Here is a 16,017-nt window from a genome sequence, read left to right as displayed (position 1 = left end):
TATAGTTGGAGTGCTATAACATTAGGGGTAGTTTTTTGTGGTCGGATACGGTCGTTTATTTACTCGAATGAACGCGTATCGTAGTAAACGATACACGATCGTATGGCGCACGCGAACGACGATTTTAGTATGTACACATTTTATTATTGGTGCAGGTCTTCGCGCGATGTACATTATGATGACTACTACGAAAAAATACTTATTTAACATTGAAACGGTGTTACTGAACCGTGAAAAACTCGTAGGTCTGGGTCGTCATGTGCCATGTGAGGCGGGTGGAAAGGGGGAAGAGACAACAACAAAACGAATCGAGTGAATGTCAGTATTGTTTTTAGTTTGGTTCATCTTTTGACAAAAAGCGCGGGGGTTAGTCATCACTCTGTACGATATAATAGTAATAACCAGAATGATGATAATATTATTTGTCGTCCTCACGTTGCAACATTGTTGCTAGGGTGGCGGCGGCGGGGCGCGTCTCACTGGGTCAACGCACAATACTCAAGGGCGGGGAGGTTGGGGAGAATGGTTGGCAGCAATGTATCTCGGTGAGGCATGTGTTTCTTCCCACCTTTCCACTGTCGAAAACAATAACACTGATTTGGCGAATGTTCACGTTTGGAGTCTTTCCGTTTTTTTTCTCCTCGCGCCGTCCGCTAAGATTTCGTATGGTTTCCACAATTATCGTTGCCACTGCCGCCAATTCCCAGACTTTTGGGATTACAGTCGAACGAACACTTAAATCCACAGCGCGACTAACCCTCTACGGACCAGGCTCGTTTTTATGAAATCGAAACGACATTCCTACCGACTAAGTGCAAAGGGACATTTTAGTAGTATTAGCAGTAGGCGCAATAATATCAATATAATTAATAATTATTAGGTGTTTAATATACCTATATACAATATACGAAAGCACTATGGCTGATCCGATAGAGCCGAAAAACATTGCAGACGACGTGATCGGGGCAACTGGTGATAAGAGAAAGATGTCATCAGACATGAGTCCAGAGCAGACCAACGTCATAAAAAAGCTGAAAGAGACAAAAACGCAACCGGGTAAGTAATCGAAGAATATGTACCAATAATCCACGGAACGTTCACTTTCTAACGTTAATAAATTGTGCATTTATATTTTCAGACACGCTGTGCCAGTGCCCCCAAAAATGTTCAGAACGTGTACCTCAGCGATCTAAGGATGAGCTGTTTAAAATGTTTGGAGAAATGGACAGCGAAGATGTACAAAATAAATTTTTACAGAAGTTTATTGAGGCTCGACCTGTTGCCAATCGTTTGTTTAGTAAAGAGACCACAGCCAATGGTAAATTGTTGAGAAGAATTCATTGCAAGTACAGAATACCTTCATTCGTATCCGAGGATTTTATGTCAAGTGAGCCTTACAACAGTGTTTTATTAAAACAATTTATTTTATAAATAATTTTGGTATCTTTAAATAAATAGGTAACTTAAAGGTATAAGACAGGTATTGAGTCAATTGGTTGTTTAAACTAAATACTTAGATCTAACAAACTAAATTCATATCATATAAAAAATGTTGTTATAGAATAAACTACAATTATAAATATAATTTGTGTAATAAATTTATTTGAAAATATTACCTATTATTAATTTTACAAGTATAAACTTGATCGGTAAATCAATAGTCAACATATAATGAGATTATTCCATAAAGTCTATTGATTGAACACCAAAACTTCATAGATCGATTGTATACTCAATTAAGTCTGGAAAAATTGTGCATGCAGATCTGCTATTGCCTACAGTTATCACTACCCATCGTTACTTGTTGTGATTAGGCTGCTGGCTAGTCACAAACATGTTTTTGTCATTCATTTTTCCAGACTTATTTGGAATAGAGTATAAAACTAGGTACTTTTGTTTTCAGTGTGCTTATTGAATTCCTTGCTCTTGTACAATTAAATTATCTCTAACAAATAATTGACATTTCCTGTTTTTTGTTTTTTATTTATCAAACGTTAAAATGTACCTCAGTCACTCATATCGATGTATTCTAGTAAAATTTAAAAAAACTTATGTAATTTGTCTCAATATATATTACAGATATAAATTGTGATTCTGACAAAGATGAAGAATCAGACTTTGATGAAACATCTTCAGTGGCGTCTCTGGATTCTAAAGAAGAGAATGACAAGTCTTTAGAAAGTGATTCAACAGAAACATCAAGAAAGTCATTAAGTCGTTACAACTGTGTAGATGTTTGTCAAAAAGCATTTCTCAATCTGTTTGGCTTATCAGATAAACGTTTAAAAACTGTTAGAGAATTATTGATAATTAAAGCTCGTCAAAAGCACATGAAACGTATGATGGAAAAAGAAGAAAACCAAATAGAAGTATCTTTAGCTAAGGATCTTGCACAGGGTTGTTTGCCATTGATGGCACTTTTTAATAAAGAAGATAGCAAGAAAGTATCTGATCAGTTGATGACTGCCATCAGCAATGATATAAATTTAGTAAATAACTTCTTTTGCAATCAGCTATGGAAACCAGAGTACATCAACCAAAAGCCATCTGAATGAGTATAAATTATTTTTTATACATATTTTGATGATTGTAAATGTAATTGATTGAATAAGTATTGTATTTAAATCAATTTTCGGGTACTACTTTAATACAAATCCAATTCAAAATATTGTTCTGAATTCAGGGGATTATACTTAATGTAAATTTTTATATTATTGTACTAGTTAATTAAATGTCAGTTGACTGGGGTTGTTAAAATATGTATGTTGTCTAACTATTCTATGTTTTAAATTACTTATTTTGGTATAATACCTAATAAAATGAGTAATGTTTTATGGCCTGATAATATATTTTTTTAAAGTTAAATTATTACATATTATTATAATCTATTATGTATGTACCAGAACAAATAAACAAAAGTAGAACATTTTAAGTTTATTTTAATATTTTATTATTATTATTAAAGTTTTTTTTTTATAGTATAAGAAACATAGAATTATGATTGGCTCTTGGTTTATTTTATTTTTATTGTAGTATTAACATGTTAACAAAAAATAAACCTTATTGAATAGTACAAAGCAAAGTAAATGGGAGACACAACACAAGTATTACATTAAGTTTTTGTTTAACTTAATATTTTATTATGGTGTCTAAATTATGTTATACACTACTTGAAAATGTGTTATAAATTTGAATGAATAAAGAATGATAAATTCATTCTGTACATTTAGAAATTAAGTTAGAATTTAGTATTCCTTTTTTAGATTTTAAGATTAGTAGCCTCCATTAAGTTTGTATGATTTAATTTCGTCCGATTATGATTACATTATTATTGTCAGTATTTTTTTTTTTTGTAAGCCCCTAATTATGCATTTGAATGACTTCATTTTTGTTTTGTTTTTTATATTGGTACTATAATTATTCTAAGGAAGATGATACCAAATCCACATTAATTATAGTGGTCTTAATTATACCAAACACCCAACAACTATTAATTGTCAAATGGGTTACATCATTTTATATATTATATACATTTTTAATTTTAAACTATATTTTTACTAAAACTACTATTATTTTTACATGTTAACTATAGTTCAAGATCCAAATTAGATTTTAAGACATGTTAATGACTTGTGACGAATTTATAATAGTAATTAGTAGTACATAGAAACTATATTTTATAAAATATTTCACAAAATAATTTTGTATTTTCTAGACCAATGCTATTGTAAATGTAAGATATTGTGAATTTAAATTTGTTTAAAACATATTTTTCAAAGATATATTTTTTCACAAGTATTAATATAATTAAATGGAATATATTTTATAAGACCCCAAACCAAATATATGAACCATATTAAACTGATGTTTTTTTTTTTTATTACACATAGTCATCTTTTCTGGTAATATAAATGTATAGATGAAGAGAATAGATTTTGAAGGTTAGTAATGTAGGTACATACAATCTTATATATATCTATAGTCAGAGCATTTTATAAAATTGTAAGTATAGAACATACAATACACACTTCTGTTTAATATGATCGATAAACATTTTTATTTCGACATTGTTTATGAAAAAAGATACATAAATTAATAATTTGAATTCATTAATTTAGTAAAAATATTGAATTAATTCAATATTGATAAACTAGAACAGTTTTTAATAAGCCACGAGTACCTACATATATTTAATTTGATTTTATTGCATATTGCAATCATCTATAGCAGTTTCAAATGTTACTTAAGTCTTTAGGAAAATGTATTCAACAATCTGTATCTTATTGAAATTTAAAAATAATTATTTATCCAGGTACACATAAATTATGTATGGACAAAATAATATAACAAACGTAATGAAGTTATCACTAATAATAATTTATTACCCAATTTTCAAAACCCTACTGTATTTATTGGAAGTTTAACAAATATTTATACAATTAAAAAAGTTGATTAGGTACCTATATGAAATACTCCACATAGTAGAACTATCTACTCAAATATAAATATAACCTTGTAAATAAGTAATAGCTACTGTAAGAATAAATCTTAAAAATGTACATTACAAAATCAAATGCCCCCCCCCCCCCAGAGACGTCAAGACACAGGCATGTCAAAGGTGTAATTTTAATAAATAACACTAATAATTTACTAGGTAATACAGCTATTATTGACTAAAGATTCAACACAATCTATCCATGATATGCATACAGTGTTGTTAAAACATTTTCATTCACTTTTAACTATTCTTCTTTTTATATTTTATATACCTCATTTATATTATAACATCAAAATGTGGTATTTATTAATGAAACACAAGTAAAAAAAAATATGTCAATAATTCATATTTATGTATCGACGTGTTGGAGTTTAAATCATTTTGCACGTACTAATATGCATACTTATAACACATAATTTATAAAGTAATAATGTAGTAATTAAAAAAGTGTACTCACCATTTCCAATTTTTGAAAGTATTGTCTAAAAAATGTTAAAGGCCTTTCTGGTTTTACAATACATAGCTGGACAATGCAGTCTTTTAAAATTTGTTGTATGTTATGTCGTTGAACGTACAATTCACAGTCATCGACATTTAAATCATCATATGTGTTTGATGCCATCTTGAGGTTGTTTATTTTTTATGAACACAAAGTTTAAACAAACATTCATTAACGGTTTGAATTAACAAGGTCTGTATGGAATTTTTAAGTTGATAGTAGAATTTGAATGGTATATTTCTTGAGTAAATTAAGTCCAACAGAAACTTTAAAACGATAAAAATAAATGTTTAGTAAATACCTTAATAGGTACCTTTACACTTAATGATATTAAATTTAGTATGAGCTAATTTTTTTTAATATTTTATTTTTAGTTAGAAAAATAAAAATAAGGAAATCAATATGAAAATGAGTTAACAGAACAGAATATTAAATATTTGTAACTGATTGACATTATTTTATTTATTTAGTTTGGGAAAGGGTTATCAAATAATTTGTATAACCCTGTCTCGTGATAACGAGTGCGTTGAGCTGATAATGAGCGACTTCAGAATTCAGATAATGTTATCTACAACCACGGTTACGCGATAAATAATTAATCTATCCCGTCGTGGTCGCGCCATAGATCTATTAACTCGCGGTGAGGTTATGCGGTTGGTATTCGGTTTTTGTCTTTCTTGACCAATCAGTATCGTGTGATATAGGTATAAACATCAAACATGTGATAGTTTTGTCAGTTGTTGAGCTTTGCTGTATGCCTGTATAATTGGTGTCCGCCGTCCGGTACTCGGTAGGCATTTGTTGTTTTGTTGTTTCTGTCTGAACACTCGGAGCGTGCTTGATGTTTAACTGTTAAATGCTTATTGATAATTGTCGCCGGTCGTGTGCCCATTAAATAATAATAATTAATCGGAGTACATCATTATCGAGTAGGTAATAATTCTCACACGTAACAGTTTTTTTTTTTTGTTGTTGTTCAAGGGTTTCCCATTGCCTGTGTACTCGGCGAACGTAGGTTAGGTACATACCTACCTACGTTGTAGAAGACTCGGTGCCAATTGCCAACTTTACTTGGGTACGTATTTATTTCTTCGTTTCGTCAGTAACGTATTATATTATATTAGTCTATGTTCCCCCAACAGGATGACAATTTAACATGTCGGTTACGTGAAAAAATGTGGATTGTTGACAGTGATAACTGTTGGGTATTGGCTGTATAATTGTGCTGTCACTGTTGATGTCGGATGTAAAGAACAAGTGGATTACACCATGACCGGTTTCACCGAAGGAAGTCTGAACAGTCGACTGAAAGAACTGAACTCTTCTCAGCAGAGTATTCAGACACTATCCCTTTGGTTAATTCACCATAGGAAGTATGCACACACTGTCGTCAAGATTTGGTCTAAAGAAATATTGGCAGGTAAAAAACATCAGTAGAATAAAATATTGTTAGATTGATTGTACGGTCTCTTTAATTTATTTTGTGACAACCTAATACTTCATTTGTTATTGTAGGTAAAGAGATTCTCCTACTTAGTTTATGAAATATGTTAGAGATACTATATGCTTATGGCTATTGGGATTCTGATGTCCTATGCCTACATACTGTTTAATATTTTCTATACAAAAATTATGTAATAACAATATAAAATGTCTGCTATATTTGTAATAAATATATCTACTTAAATATAGATATATTTTATATATTCTACACATTACCTTAGTTACAGCATTTTCTTTGAGAAATCTGTGTCTAAAATATTCGACAATTACAAATAAAAAAATACTTTGGACTATTTTTTATGTTGATTGACGTATAATATCATGTAATACCTGTTAATAAAAAAATATTGTATATTAAGTACTTAAATAGAAAATATATAAAAACAAATATTTCTTATTTCGCTTATACTTTATTACAAAAAATACTATCACGTTCCATCATTATTTTTTGATTAATAAAGAGCTTTTATTAATTTCTTAAATTGTATTATGCATTACAAACATGAACATTTTAGGTATATACGAGGGTATATACTTACTGTATGTAAGTACAGTACTTACTGCTACTAACCTAGTTATTATCAGGGTGATTATTAATTTGTTTTGATACATATTTTAGAATAAGTACATGATTTTGAAACCAACAGTACCACTATTAATGAATATGTTGATAATATTGTTTTTTGTTTTATACAAATTACAGTTTAAAACTAGGTATAAGAATTTTCTACTAAACCTTTTCATGAATTTATTTCATAAAATTATTCAGAAATGTTTAAGTTTTTAAGGTAGGTTTGGAATTGAAAAAAAATTTTTTTTACGTATAACCGGGTATTTGATATTCATATTATGAATTTGTCAGGTGTAAGATTACTTAAAAAATAGATACTGAAGTAGGTAGTTTTCTATTTCATAAATATATTCTCAGATTTTTATATTTCTTATGTCCTACATAAATATGTGGTTCTAGGTTGTTACATTTCTTTTTCTGAAAATAAATATCGTCTATTGCATATAGCATGTTTGGTATTGATATTTCCATACATTATTATTCAAGTTAAAAACACAATATTTGAAAATTTTAAGTAGGTACAACGTAGATAATTAATCAATTTACATTTTTAGTAAATCATTTTTTTTTTTGTTTTTTTGGATTTCGCCTTGCAAGTGTTTATTAGTGTGTAGAAAATTCCTAGATCTTTAAGTAGTTATTTATATTCCAGTTTCTGCACTTAAATGTACAAAATCATTCACAAATCATAATATTATACTGACAATAAATGGAAATAAAACCTTGTACAAGTTTGGTCATTAAAGAACAATGGTTGCTATACACATTAGGTACCCACAACATACCATATCATATATGGGTTTTTTTTATATATTTCTTATTTGTGTAGTATATGTGCATAAAAAAGAAAAATATTAACTTAAGCATTTTGTAATTGTCTTTTTGTTCATGTTAGTTTTTTGAAAATATTTGTAAATTTTAATGAAAACTTATTTGTTCTAGGCTTAGAATCCAAACAATTGACGTTAATGTACCTTGCTAACGATATTATTCAGAATAGCAAAAAAAAAGGTCCTGAATATGGGCAAGAGTTTGGCAAAGAACTGGCCAAAGCATTTAAGCAAATATCTCTGAAGAACTGTTCCTCTAAAACCAGACAGAGTTTGACACGATTGTTGAATATATGGGAAGAAAGAGGTGTTTATAGTAAAGTCCAAATAGATGAATTCAAGGATGCTTTTGGTATAATATTTTAATAATATTTGATAGTCAACTATAAACAACTGAATTGTTTTAAATGTTTAGGTAAAGAATCAGCAAAGAAGCCTACAGATGAACCACCTGTTAAAAAAGTAAAACATTCTCATAATCACAAATCAAAAAAGACAAAATTTCAAAACAATGGCATAAAAAAAGATAAAGAAGTTATTGTTGAAGTGGATGGTACCAAAGAATTACATGTAACATTATCTCCCAAGACTCCTGTCAATGATCCTCCTGAACCAGAAGAATTAATTAAAGCTCTAAATGTACATAGATGAGTTATTTACTAAAATAATTATAGACCAAAAACATTTTTATCAAATGTTTGAAACGTCAATTAATATATTTTTCTGTATTTTAATATTTTTTTATAACTTCTGACTGTATTTCTCTAAGCTATAAAACAACATCTCCAACTTTTTCAAAATGAAATATTTATTTTTAATTGAATTCACCAAATTCTATAAGATCTAAAAAATCCATGTTCTTTGTTCAAAAGCACTGAGATTATAAATGTACTAATAAAAGTAAACTGATTTGGTGGTATATAGTAGACACTAATTGGATTAATTTAAACCATGACTATACTTAAATCAAAAGCAGAAATTATTACCTACTTGTTTGTAACATAAAATACATTTTGTTTACAAATCATGTTTTTGATGACGAAAAGTTAAAATTAAAATGTACCCTAACATAAATTACATTAAGCCTTAAACCTTGTTAAATATATGCACATATTTGGAAGATTTTTTAATGTAACAAATATTTTGTTCATCATTTCTGTCTGTGTTATTAACATTTTCTATAGGAACTTGTACTATCAATGATCTTATTTTTGTTATTGTAATATCATGTGTTTTTATTTTTTGATAAATTAACATAAATTGTTTAACTAATTTTTTTGATACATAATAATTTTATCAAAATTGAGTTGTACAAATATTAAACATTGAGCTAACTAATTTATAAGTATTTAAATCTTAAGGCAAGAAAAGTTGATTGGTATTTGATACCAGACATTCATCTAAATTTTAAATTACTGTTATTATACACTAAATTCTTATAGTTCATTATTCATAATTTGATTATGAAAAAAAGTTATGTGTCCATTACATTATGTTTATTTACATCCATGACAAAAAAAAAAAATAATAAAAGTTTTTAGTTAAATATGCAATAATTATAGTTAATTTTAACGTGTTACACAGGAACTTGTTTTAATATACTCAAAAATATTATTATATTTAATTTATTACATAATAATGTACATACTTTGATTTACAGGATTTAGAGAATGCTCCTTCGTGTGATGCGGTTGTACGAGAACGTATTTCTAAACTTCCTCCAGAAATTGCTGATGTCAGTTTACTTTCTCAGATAAAAGGTTATTATTATTTTGTATTAACTTGTTCAATTCTAAAAATGTGTATCAAAGTAAAAAAAATGTGTATATTGTTTATTTTCTGTAATATATTATTGAAAATTATTATGTTTGTTAAAATTTGAATGGATAAGGAAAATTGTATTTCTATGTGCTACATATTGTGTTAGCATTTCCTTCAGTAATCCAACCATTTTAATAATAATTTTACCATAGTGTAAATATTGAAATTAAAATGTATTATTAATTGCAATGTTAAATACATTGTAGGTGTTCCATACACATGTATCTATTGAAAAAAAAAGGGTACAGTGTAATGTGTATCACCCCACTGCCTTAAAAATTTGTAATTCCTTGTGGAATATTGTTTATCCATTTATTTATTCCCGATATGGATGGTAGTTAGTATTTTGTCTCCATTGTAATAATTGTAGAATTTTACTTTAAAATACTGTAGGAATAAATTATAGTTATCTTAATATACATAATTTCTAATCCTTCATTTTCATATATTTTTTTATTGTATGTTACTATTTTTAGCAATTAACATACATTGTTAATAATGTTTGATTTCTGTTTCATGGTATTTAGGTAAAGACGAAGGTGAAGAACTTTTGCGTAAAGTAAATGATGCTGTTGCATTGTTAACCGATTATAACACTAGACTGGTGTGTGAAATGGAAGACCGCAAGAAGGTCTTTTCTATGTTGCACGATTTCATTCAATCTCAAAGAGACCTCATTGATCAAGCTGAACAAAGATTACAGGCAAGTTATATACACATTTTTTTAAAATTTACCATCAGAGTAACTGATAAGATGGGATTTTTAAAAATATATATAGTTTATTAATGAAGATATTTTTTATACTCACCTGATTCATGACCTTAGCCAATAAATATTATATTTTAGATAAAAATATAATTGGCTATTACTCACTCCAACTGTAGGTGTTAAAATAATCACAAGTCTAACATATCCCTACACCTACAATCTACATAATATGTACAAATATACAATACAATATAGTATTTATCATGAAAATTTGAAACACACAAATTGAAGTTTCTTGAATAAAGTGGCATCCGCAGTGTAGTCTTACGTCAAACTCACATTAACATTTTAAACAACACACAGGGACCTCCCCGTTCAGCTGGGGTATCTGACGAGACTGTCTTGGGTGATATCTTTTTCTGGTCTTCCAGAGAGCGATATAGTCCGAAAAAGGTCGTGCTTATTCGAATACAAACATATATTTGTATTTTATTTTATCAGTCAGTAAGTCTTTGGCACTATAGTAATAAACCAATAAAATACAAAGACCGTTTTTACCGTCAGGGCTCCCTGGGATCTACAGATGGGATGAAATTTCTTTAAATCATTCGTCGCTCCAGTTTCGGTGCCCCCCCCCCCCCCATACCCGTTGTGCGCTATTGTGTGAACGTGATAACAGACATTTTATTGAGGATACAAACGTTTCTGACCGCTATTCGGTCGATCGGTCAAACGTTTTGTTGTTCAGCTGTTTCGAATAAGTCACGGCACGGCCAACCATATAAACTCACGTATCTACAATAGTCGTTCATTGTTTGTAAATGTGTGTCACATCCCCTAGAATTGAAATTCGACCTACAGGAATTGACGGATACGCTATATTTTTTTTTACTGAAGATGAAACATTCAATATGCGTTTAAGTTGGTAAATATAATGATGTGCCAATATACTGAGCTTATCATTATTATAAACTTATAGTGATGAAATTAAAATAAATGAAACGAGATTAGTTATTCTGTATGATATCTGTTTACTTATAAAAAAATGTTATAATACACACAAGGTATCTCTCTGCAAATGAGAATAAATTAAACAATAAAAACTCTTAAACTCTTATAAAATTAGTTGTATTTTTAAGTACTAGGTACATAAGCAAATGCGTACAATCATTTTTCATTTTTACAGAATAAACTTTTACAATATATATATACAAATTAATATGAAGAGTATTTCAATTATTAACGTCTTCTATAACAAACTATACACAATTTTTCTGATTACACAATATCATATTTATTTTAGAATTATTATCAATTTTATATCTATACTAATTATCTAGTTAGAAATGCTTATAGTATTCTTCCTCACACTTAATCGGTTACTCCTTTGTGAATTATAATTTTATTGGAATAATCAAATGACACCGTGGAAATTATTTATTTTTAAATGTATTAAACTTATAAAACCTTAATAAAAACCAATCCACTTAAATTTGAAATCCTTATAGCCATTCCTTAATTTTATAATCGAATTAATATTGATTTCATAACATAATACAAAAATATGATTAATTATAATAATAATAGAACTAATTCTCCTTTTTTCGTGATGAAGTAGCAAGCTATAATCTTGTCATCATAATTTGGATAATTTATAGTTTTAAGTTTAATCTAAATAGACTCAACAATACCTATATACTATATGGTTACCGTATGTGTTACCATAATATATTTTACCGTATCTATAAGTTATAACTGCCAATATTATATACTTATTATATATTTACTTTTAAGATAAATGTAGGAAAATGCATACAATTTCGATTATTTTCGTTAGAACTATTAAAGTTTTTGAAAGCTATCTAGCCACTAATATCTACGGTCAGATAAATCATCGATACGACCAAACTTTTTAGTGGTAGTATTTTATCAAAAACGTGTATTTTAAGAATGGCATATATAGGCTTTATATACGATTATACTCAATAAAACCTTTCGATGTGACCCTGCAGAATGTCGGTTCATTCACTCTTCTTTCCGGAGTAACGGTTTCGTTTGTTCGAATTTTTTTCGACAGGAATATGCTGTTTACGAGCTTTCGTCCTGCGACAACGTATTTATTTTTTAAGTTTACTTCAAAAAAACATGATAACATGATGGCGGCGGCGGAATTCATTCGGACGCATAATCAATAATGATTGGTACTGTTTTTGCGTTTCAGGAATATCAGGGAAAACTTCAGAAAGTTTGCCAAGTGCGACAAGAGGTCAACACACACCTACAAAATCTACCGGATTTAGCACAATTGCCCAGCGTTAAAGGCGGCCTTGCACCTCTTCCGTCGGCGGGCGATTTGTTCACAGTGGGTTGATGACTATATTGGCTATTGGCTCCGGCTATAACAGCTGGTCGCTATTGCTCTGGTCGAGTATGTCGAAAATTGCATACGCTCTTCCTAAGTGTATTGAGTAACAATAAAATGTGTTTGAATTTTTAAACTTAAACCCTGGTTATAATGTGTATTAGTTAAATTTGTATTATGCAAAAATAATATGGCATTTGATAATAGTTTTCTTATTGTTTTAATCATTACACGGTTTCAATATGTTTATTAATTCTATGATATACCTAATATATTTTAACTTAATGTATTTTACAGTTCTCAAAGTGTATAATAATATGTTATCATTAATATTGCATTTTTCATTAAAAAAAAAAAGTTTTTACGATGTACCAACAATACTCACTAGTGTATTATTATTATTTAACGTACTTGTGCGATGACCGTTCAGACTGGTTTTACGACGTTTAAATAAACGTGGCGAGAAAGGCATGTATGTAGGCGGCAGATTATTCGGAGCTGGTGACTCGGTGCTCGTCGTGCGGGGTATACTTTTTTTTCGGTATGAGGTGATCGTGTCGAGGCCGAGGGCTGAATCCGAATCCCCCCCCCCCCCCCCAAGGGCCAAAATACGAAATCGGACGCGACCGAAGAGATCGCGCGCGTTCAATGGAACGAGTACTGTTGCACCGGCGGTCCGCACCATTTGCCGATGAACTCCAACGTCTGTTTCACCGCCGACGACTGGACGGTTTTCGACACCGTCATCACCTTCGTCCAGTCGTCCTTGATGGCCATCCTGCCGTTTTCGAACGTCACCGCGTGACTCTTTTTCGAATCCATCACCGGCCACCCGGACACGACGCACACGGGATACGCGCCTCCGTCCGGTGCCGACAGGTTCGACGGGTACAGGCTCCTCTGGTCCGTCGGTAAACTCTGCGAACCGACAATTTTTTTTTTAGTATAACGCGTGACGTTTAGGCGTGCGCATGTCAAAACAGTCGTCGAGGTTTGTGCGTTATTCACTCGGACTCGGTCGAAAAAAGTGTGCCGTCCCTGTATACGAGTATATATATATATATATATATATGCATGGTGCGGCAGTCGAATCCGACGGTTTAAAAGAATAAATAAAAATAGAAAAACATTATCATATCGACGATATCATATCTTCTCGCCTACTTTCTTATACATTTAATATATTATTATAATGCATATAGCTATCAATAAAAACTAAAAATATTTGTATGAAAAAAATAACAACATTTAGGTAAATAAATGTAATATACCTAAATTTATTTATTAAGTACTTATATTATTATAATTGAAACCTTCGGTTAGAAATTGCAAATTTATCTAATATTTTTTCGTTGGACAATTCGTTTGATAAATCTCGTTCTACATAAATCAACGACAAATTTGTAAATCTGCCTTGATTCATAGATGTTCGAAGCCAATCTCCTCATTGCTATGATCGCAGAACTAATTGGAATTGTTAAAGATAATGATAAAAGTTTACATAAATTATTAGGATAAAGCTCTGCGTCTTGCACCTTGCACGGGCTTGTTTCGTATTTCCAGATTTAAACTTTAGAAACAATTTTTTTCAAACATTTACTGTAATATACTAATATGTATGGATTAGATAATTAATGAAGGATTTAATACTTCAATTAAAATATACGTTTTTGGGGGGGGCTAATTTTAATATCGAAGTTGCTAAGCCCCCCTCCAAAATTGCGCCTATGAGTGGCCTGTCCATATGTGTGGCAAATAGATGCACGTCTTGCGGAGACGAATATTTTTTACGAGAACTATATTATTATGTAGGAATACGTCAAACACTATCACAAATTCTCGACTATCAATTGGTTTAAAAATATACTTTACCTACCTACCAATAATTTCGAACAAAGAATATTCGCACCTTGTCGAGGCTACATTTATTTGTTTTGTGATTTGAATTTTCGTCTTCGAACGCCAAACCACCTACTTAAAACAACTGGTTCAACCGTGTAAGAATGGGAATAAAAACAGAATTAGAACTGAGGTATATTTACTCAGTATTATTGATACTTTGCAACACTATTAGTGTTTTCTAATTATTATTATTATTAGATACTGTTATTTTTTTTAAATCGCGTGTTATGCCCATCTATTCTGATTGCCCAACTCAAAAGGGCGCTGTTTTCGAATATTACTCAAAACATTTTGTGAGGTCTAGAGGATATTTCACCGAATTGAACGTTGATGTACGTGCAGAATTTTTATTCGCAGTCCTGGCGTTATTGTATTATGAGTCGCCTCGCCGATGTAAGTACCGTCTGTTCTAGTAAACTAATCTTTATACAGTTTATACATTATTATTATAATATTATATTATGTTATAGCGTCATCTACGCCGGGAGCGGGACACTCGTCGCGGACCGGAGAGTCAAAACTGTCAGCCGCTATGACCGGGGATATTATAATATACCGTCCAATTCACGTCCGCAGACTCGTAATGAATATTTTAAATCAAATCGATGTTATTACGCGATTGTGATGGCGCGATGAACAAAAAAAAAAAAAAATAAAAGACCCTACTGGAACGTAGGTATGATGTAAAGCATTTTTTTTTTTTTCATCATTTATTCATCGGTTTCCGGATAATGTTATGACCCCGGCTGCGACTTTTACCTGTGTATAAAACAAAATAAATATGAGTACGTGTGCCGCCCAATCGACTATACCGCTAATCGTTGCCGTCGATCGTAAATAATTGTACGTTTCGCGTAAAAAAACGAATTTGCCAACACCTGCAGACGGTCGATCTGTGCAGTATTATACCTGTTTAAACATGTTTATCAATACACATCGACAGCGGGGTAGATTATAAATAATATTATCGGTTATGCCGGTACGTACGCACGGCGAAGTCAGCTTAGAAATATGATAGTTTATCTGTATAATGATACCATAAATTATATTACCACATACGCGGGTATTACAGTATACTATGACGTAATTATTGTAAGCCCCGTTTTTCATTATAAATTAATATCCACCAATTAACCTCCCTTAATTGTGATCACGCACACGCCGTCCTTTATCGACTACCCGACTATTTATTATAGGTACGCGATGTATAATATTATTACGATATGTACCTATTGTATAATATTTAAGTACATAATATTATAACCGTATAGGTATACAGGTACATATTTCACGGAACCGAAGTCTGAAGGACCAGCTATTGC

The 16,017-nt window shown here is 30.4% G+C and overlaps 4 protein-coding genes across 7 annotated transcripts in view; 2 read left to right on the top strand and 2 right to left on the bottom strand.

Moving 5' to 3' along the window:
- The window catches only part of LOC111027732 (cAMP-dependent protein kinase type I regulatory subunit), an 83,334-nt gene extending 77,862 nt beyond the window's left edge, over positions 1 to 5,472 (bottom strand). Inside the window, exon 1 of the mRNA XM_022306145.1 lies at positions 4,956 to 5,472. Within this exon, the coding sequence (XP_022161837.1) occupies positions 4,956 to 5,120 (165 nt within the window). The 5' untranslated portion in view covers positions 5,121 to 5,472. The remainder of the gene's footprint in view (positions 1 to 4,955) is intronic.
- Positions 575 to 3,865, top strand: LOC111027734. The gene is made up of 3 exons (XM_022306150.1): positions 575 to 1,056; positions 1,139 to 1,387; positions 2,080 to 3,865. Exons 1-3 carry the CDS (start codon positions 918 to 920, stop codon positions 2,553 to 2,555), a joined length of 864 nt encoding a protein of 287 aa, XP_022161842.1. The 5' UTR covers positions 575 to 917; the 3' UTR covers positions 2,556 to 3,865.
- A 188-nt stretch (positions 5,473 to 5,660) lies between the features above and the next one.
- LOC111027733 (regulation of nuclear pre-mRNA domain-containing protein 1B) lies at positions 5,661 to 13,002 on the top strand. Of its 3 annotated transcripts, none has more exons than XM_022306148.1 (8): positions 5,661 to 5,787; positions 5,979 to 6,072; positions 6,140 to 6,417; positions 8,014 to 8,253; positions 8,317 to 8,540; positions 9,562 to 9,661; positions 10,250 to 10,425; positions 12,653 to 13,002. In XM_022306148.1, the coding sequence occupies exons 3-8, from the start codon at positions 6,267 to 6,269 to the stop codon at positions 12,800 to 12,802; spliced, it is 1,041 nt and encodes a 346-aa protein (XP_022161840.1). In that variant the 5' UTR covers positions 5,661 to 5,787; positions 5,979 to 6,072; positions 6,140 to 6,266; the 3' UTR covers positions 12,803 to 13,002. The 3 variants fall into 3 exon arrangements, with proteins under 3 accessions (XP_022161840.1, XP_022161841.1, XP_022161839.1); XM_022306149.1 differs by having other exon boundaries at positions 6,122 to 6,417; XM_022306147.1 differs by having other exon boundaries at positions 5,719 to 6,072.
- An 82-nt stretch (positions 13,003 to 13,084) lies between these two features.
- The window catches only part of LOC111027731 (intraflagellar transport protein 172 homolog), a 96,263-nt gene continuing 93,330 nt past the window's right edge, over positions 13,085 to 16,017 (bottom strand). For both annotated transcript variants that reach the window (XM_022306143.1, XM_022306144.1), the window contains one exon: positions 13,085 to 13,711. In XM_022306143.1, the coding sequence (XP_022161835.1) occupies positions 13,439 to 13,711 (273 nt within the window). In that variant the 3' untranslated portion in view covers positions 13,085 to 13,438. The remainder of the gene's footprint in view (positions 13,712 to 16,017) is intronic.

The sequence above is a fragment of the Myzus persicae genome, unplaced genomic scaffold (genome assembly GCF_001856785.1).
Source record: "Myzus persicae strain clone G006 unplaced genomic scaffold, MPER_G0061.0, whole genome shotgun sequence".
NCBI lineage: Eukaryota > Metazoa > Arthropoda > Insecta > Hemiptera > Aphididae > Myzus > Myzus persicae.
Note: the sequence above shows the minus strand (reverse complement) of the source record. Positions and strands in the feature narration are given on the sequence as shown.

What these genes read in the sequence shown, in the direction of transcription:
- LOC111027734 (XM_022306150.1), top strand. Translation starts at nt 918, where the DNA reads ATGGCTGATCCGATAGAGCCGAAAAACATTGCAGACGACGTGATCGGG. An exon ending in AGAGACAAAAACGCAACCGG is followed by an intron (nt 1,057 to 1,138) that starts GTAAGTAATCGA and finishes TTATATTTTCAG; the next exon opens with ACACGCTGTGCCAGTGCCCC. An exon ending in ATCCGAGGATTTTATGTCAA is followed by an intron (nt 1,388 to 2,079) that starts GTGAGCCTTACA and finishes TATATATTACAG; the next exon opens with ATATAAATTGTGATTCTGAC.
- LOC111027733 (XM_022306148.1), top strand. Translation starts at nt 6,267, where the DNA reads ATGACCGGTTTCACCGAAGGAAGTCTGAACAGTCGACTGAAAGAACTG. An exon ending in TGAATTCAAGGATGCTTTTG is followed by an intron (nt 8,254 to 8,316) that starts GTATAATATTTT and finishes TTAAATGTTTAG; the next exon opens with GTAAAGAATCAGCAAAGAAG. An exon ending in TTTACTTTCTCAGATAAAAG is followed by an intron (nt 9,662 to 10,249) that starts GTTATTATTATT and finishes CATGGTATTTAG; the next exon opens with GTAAAGACGAAGGTGAAGAA.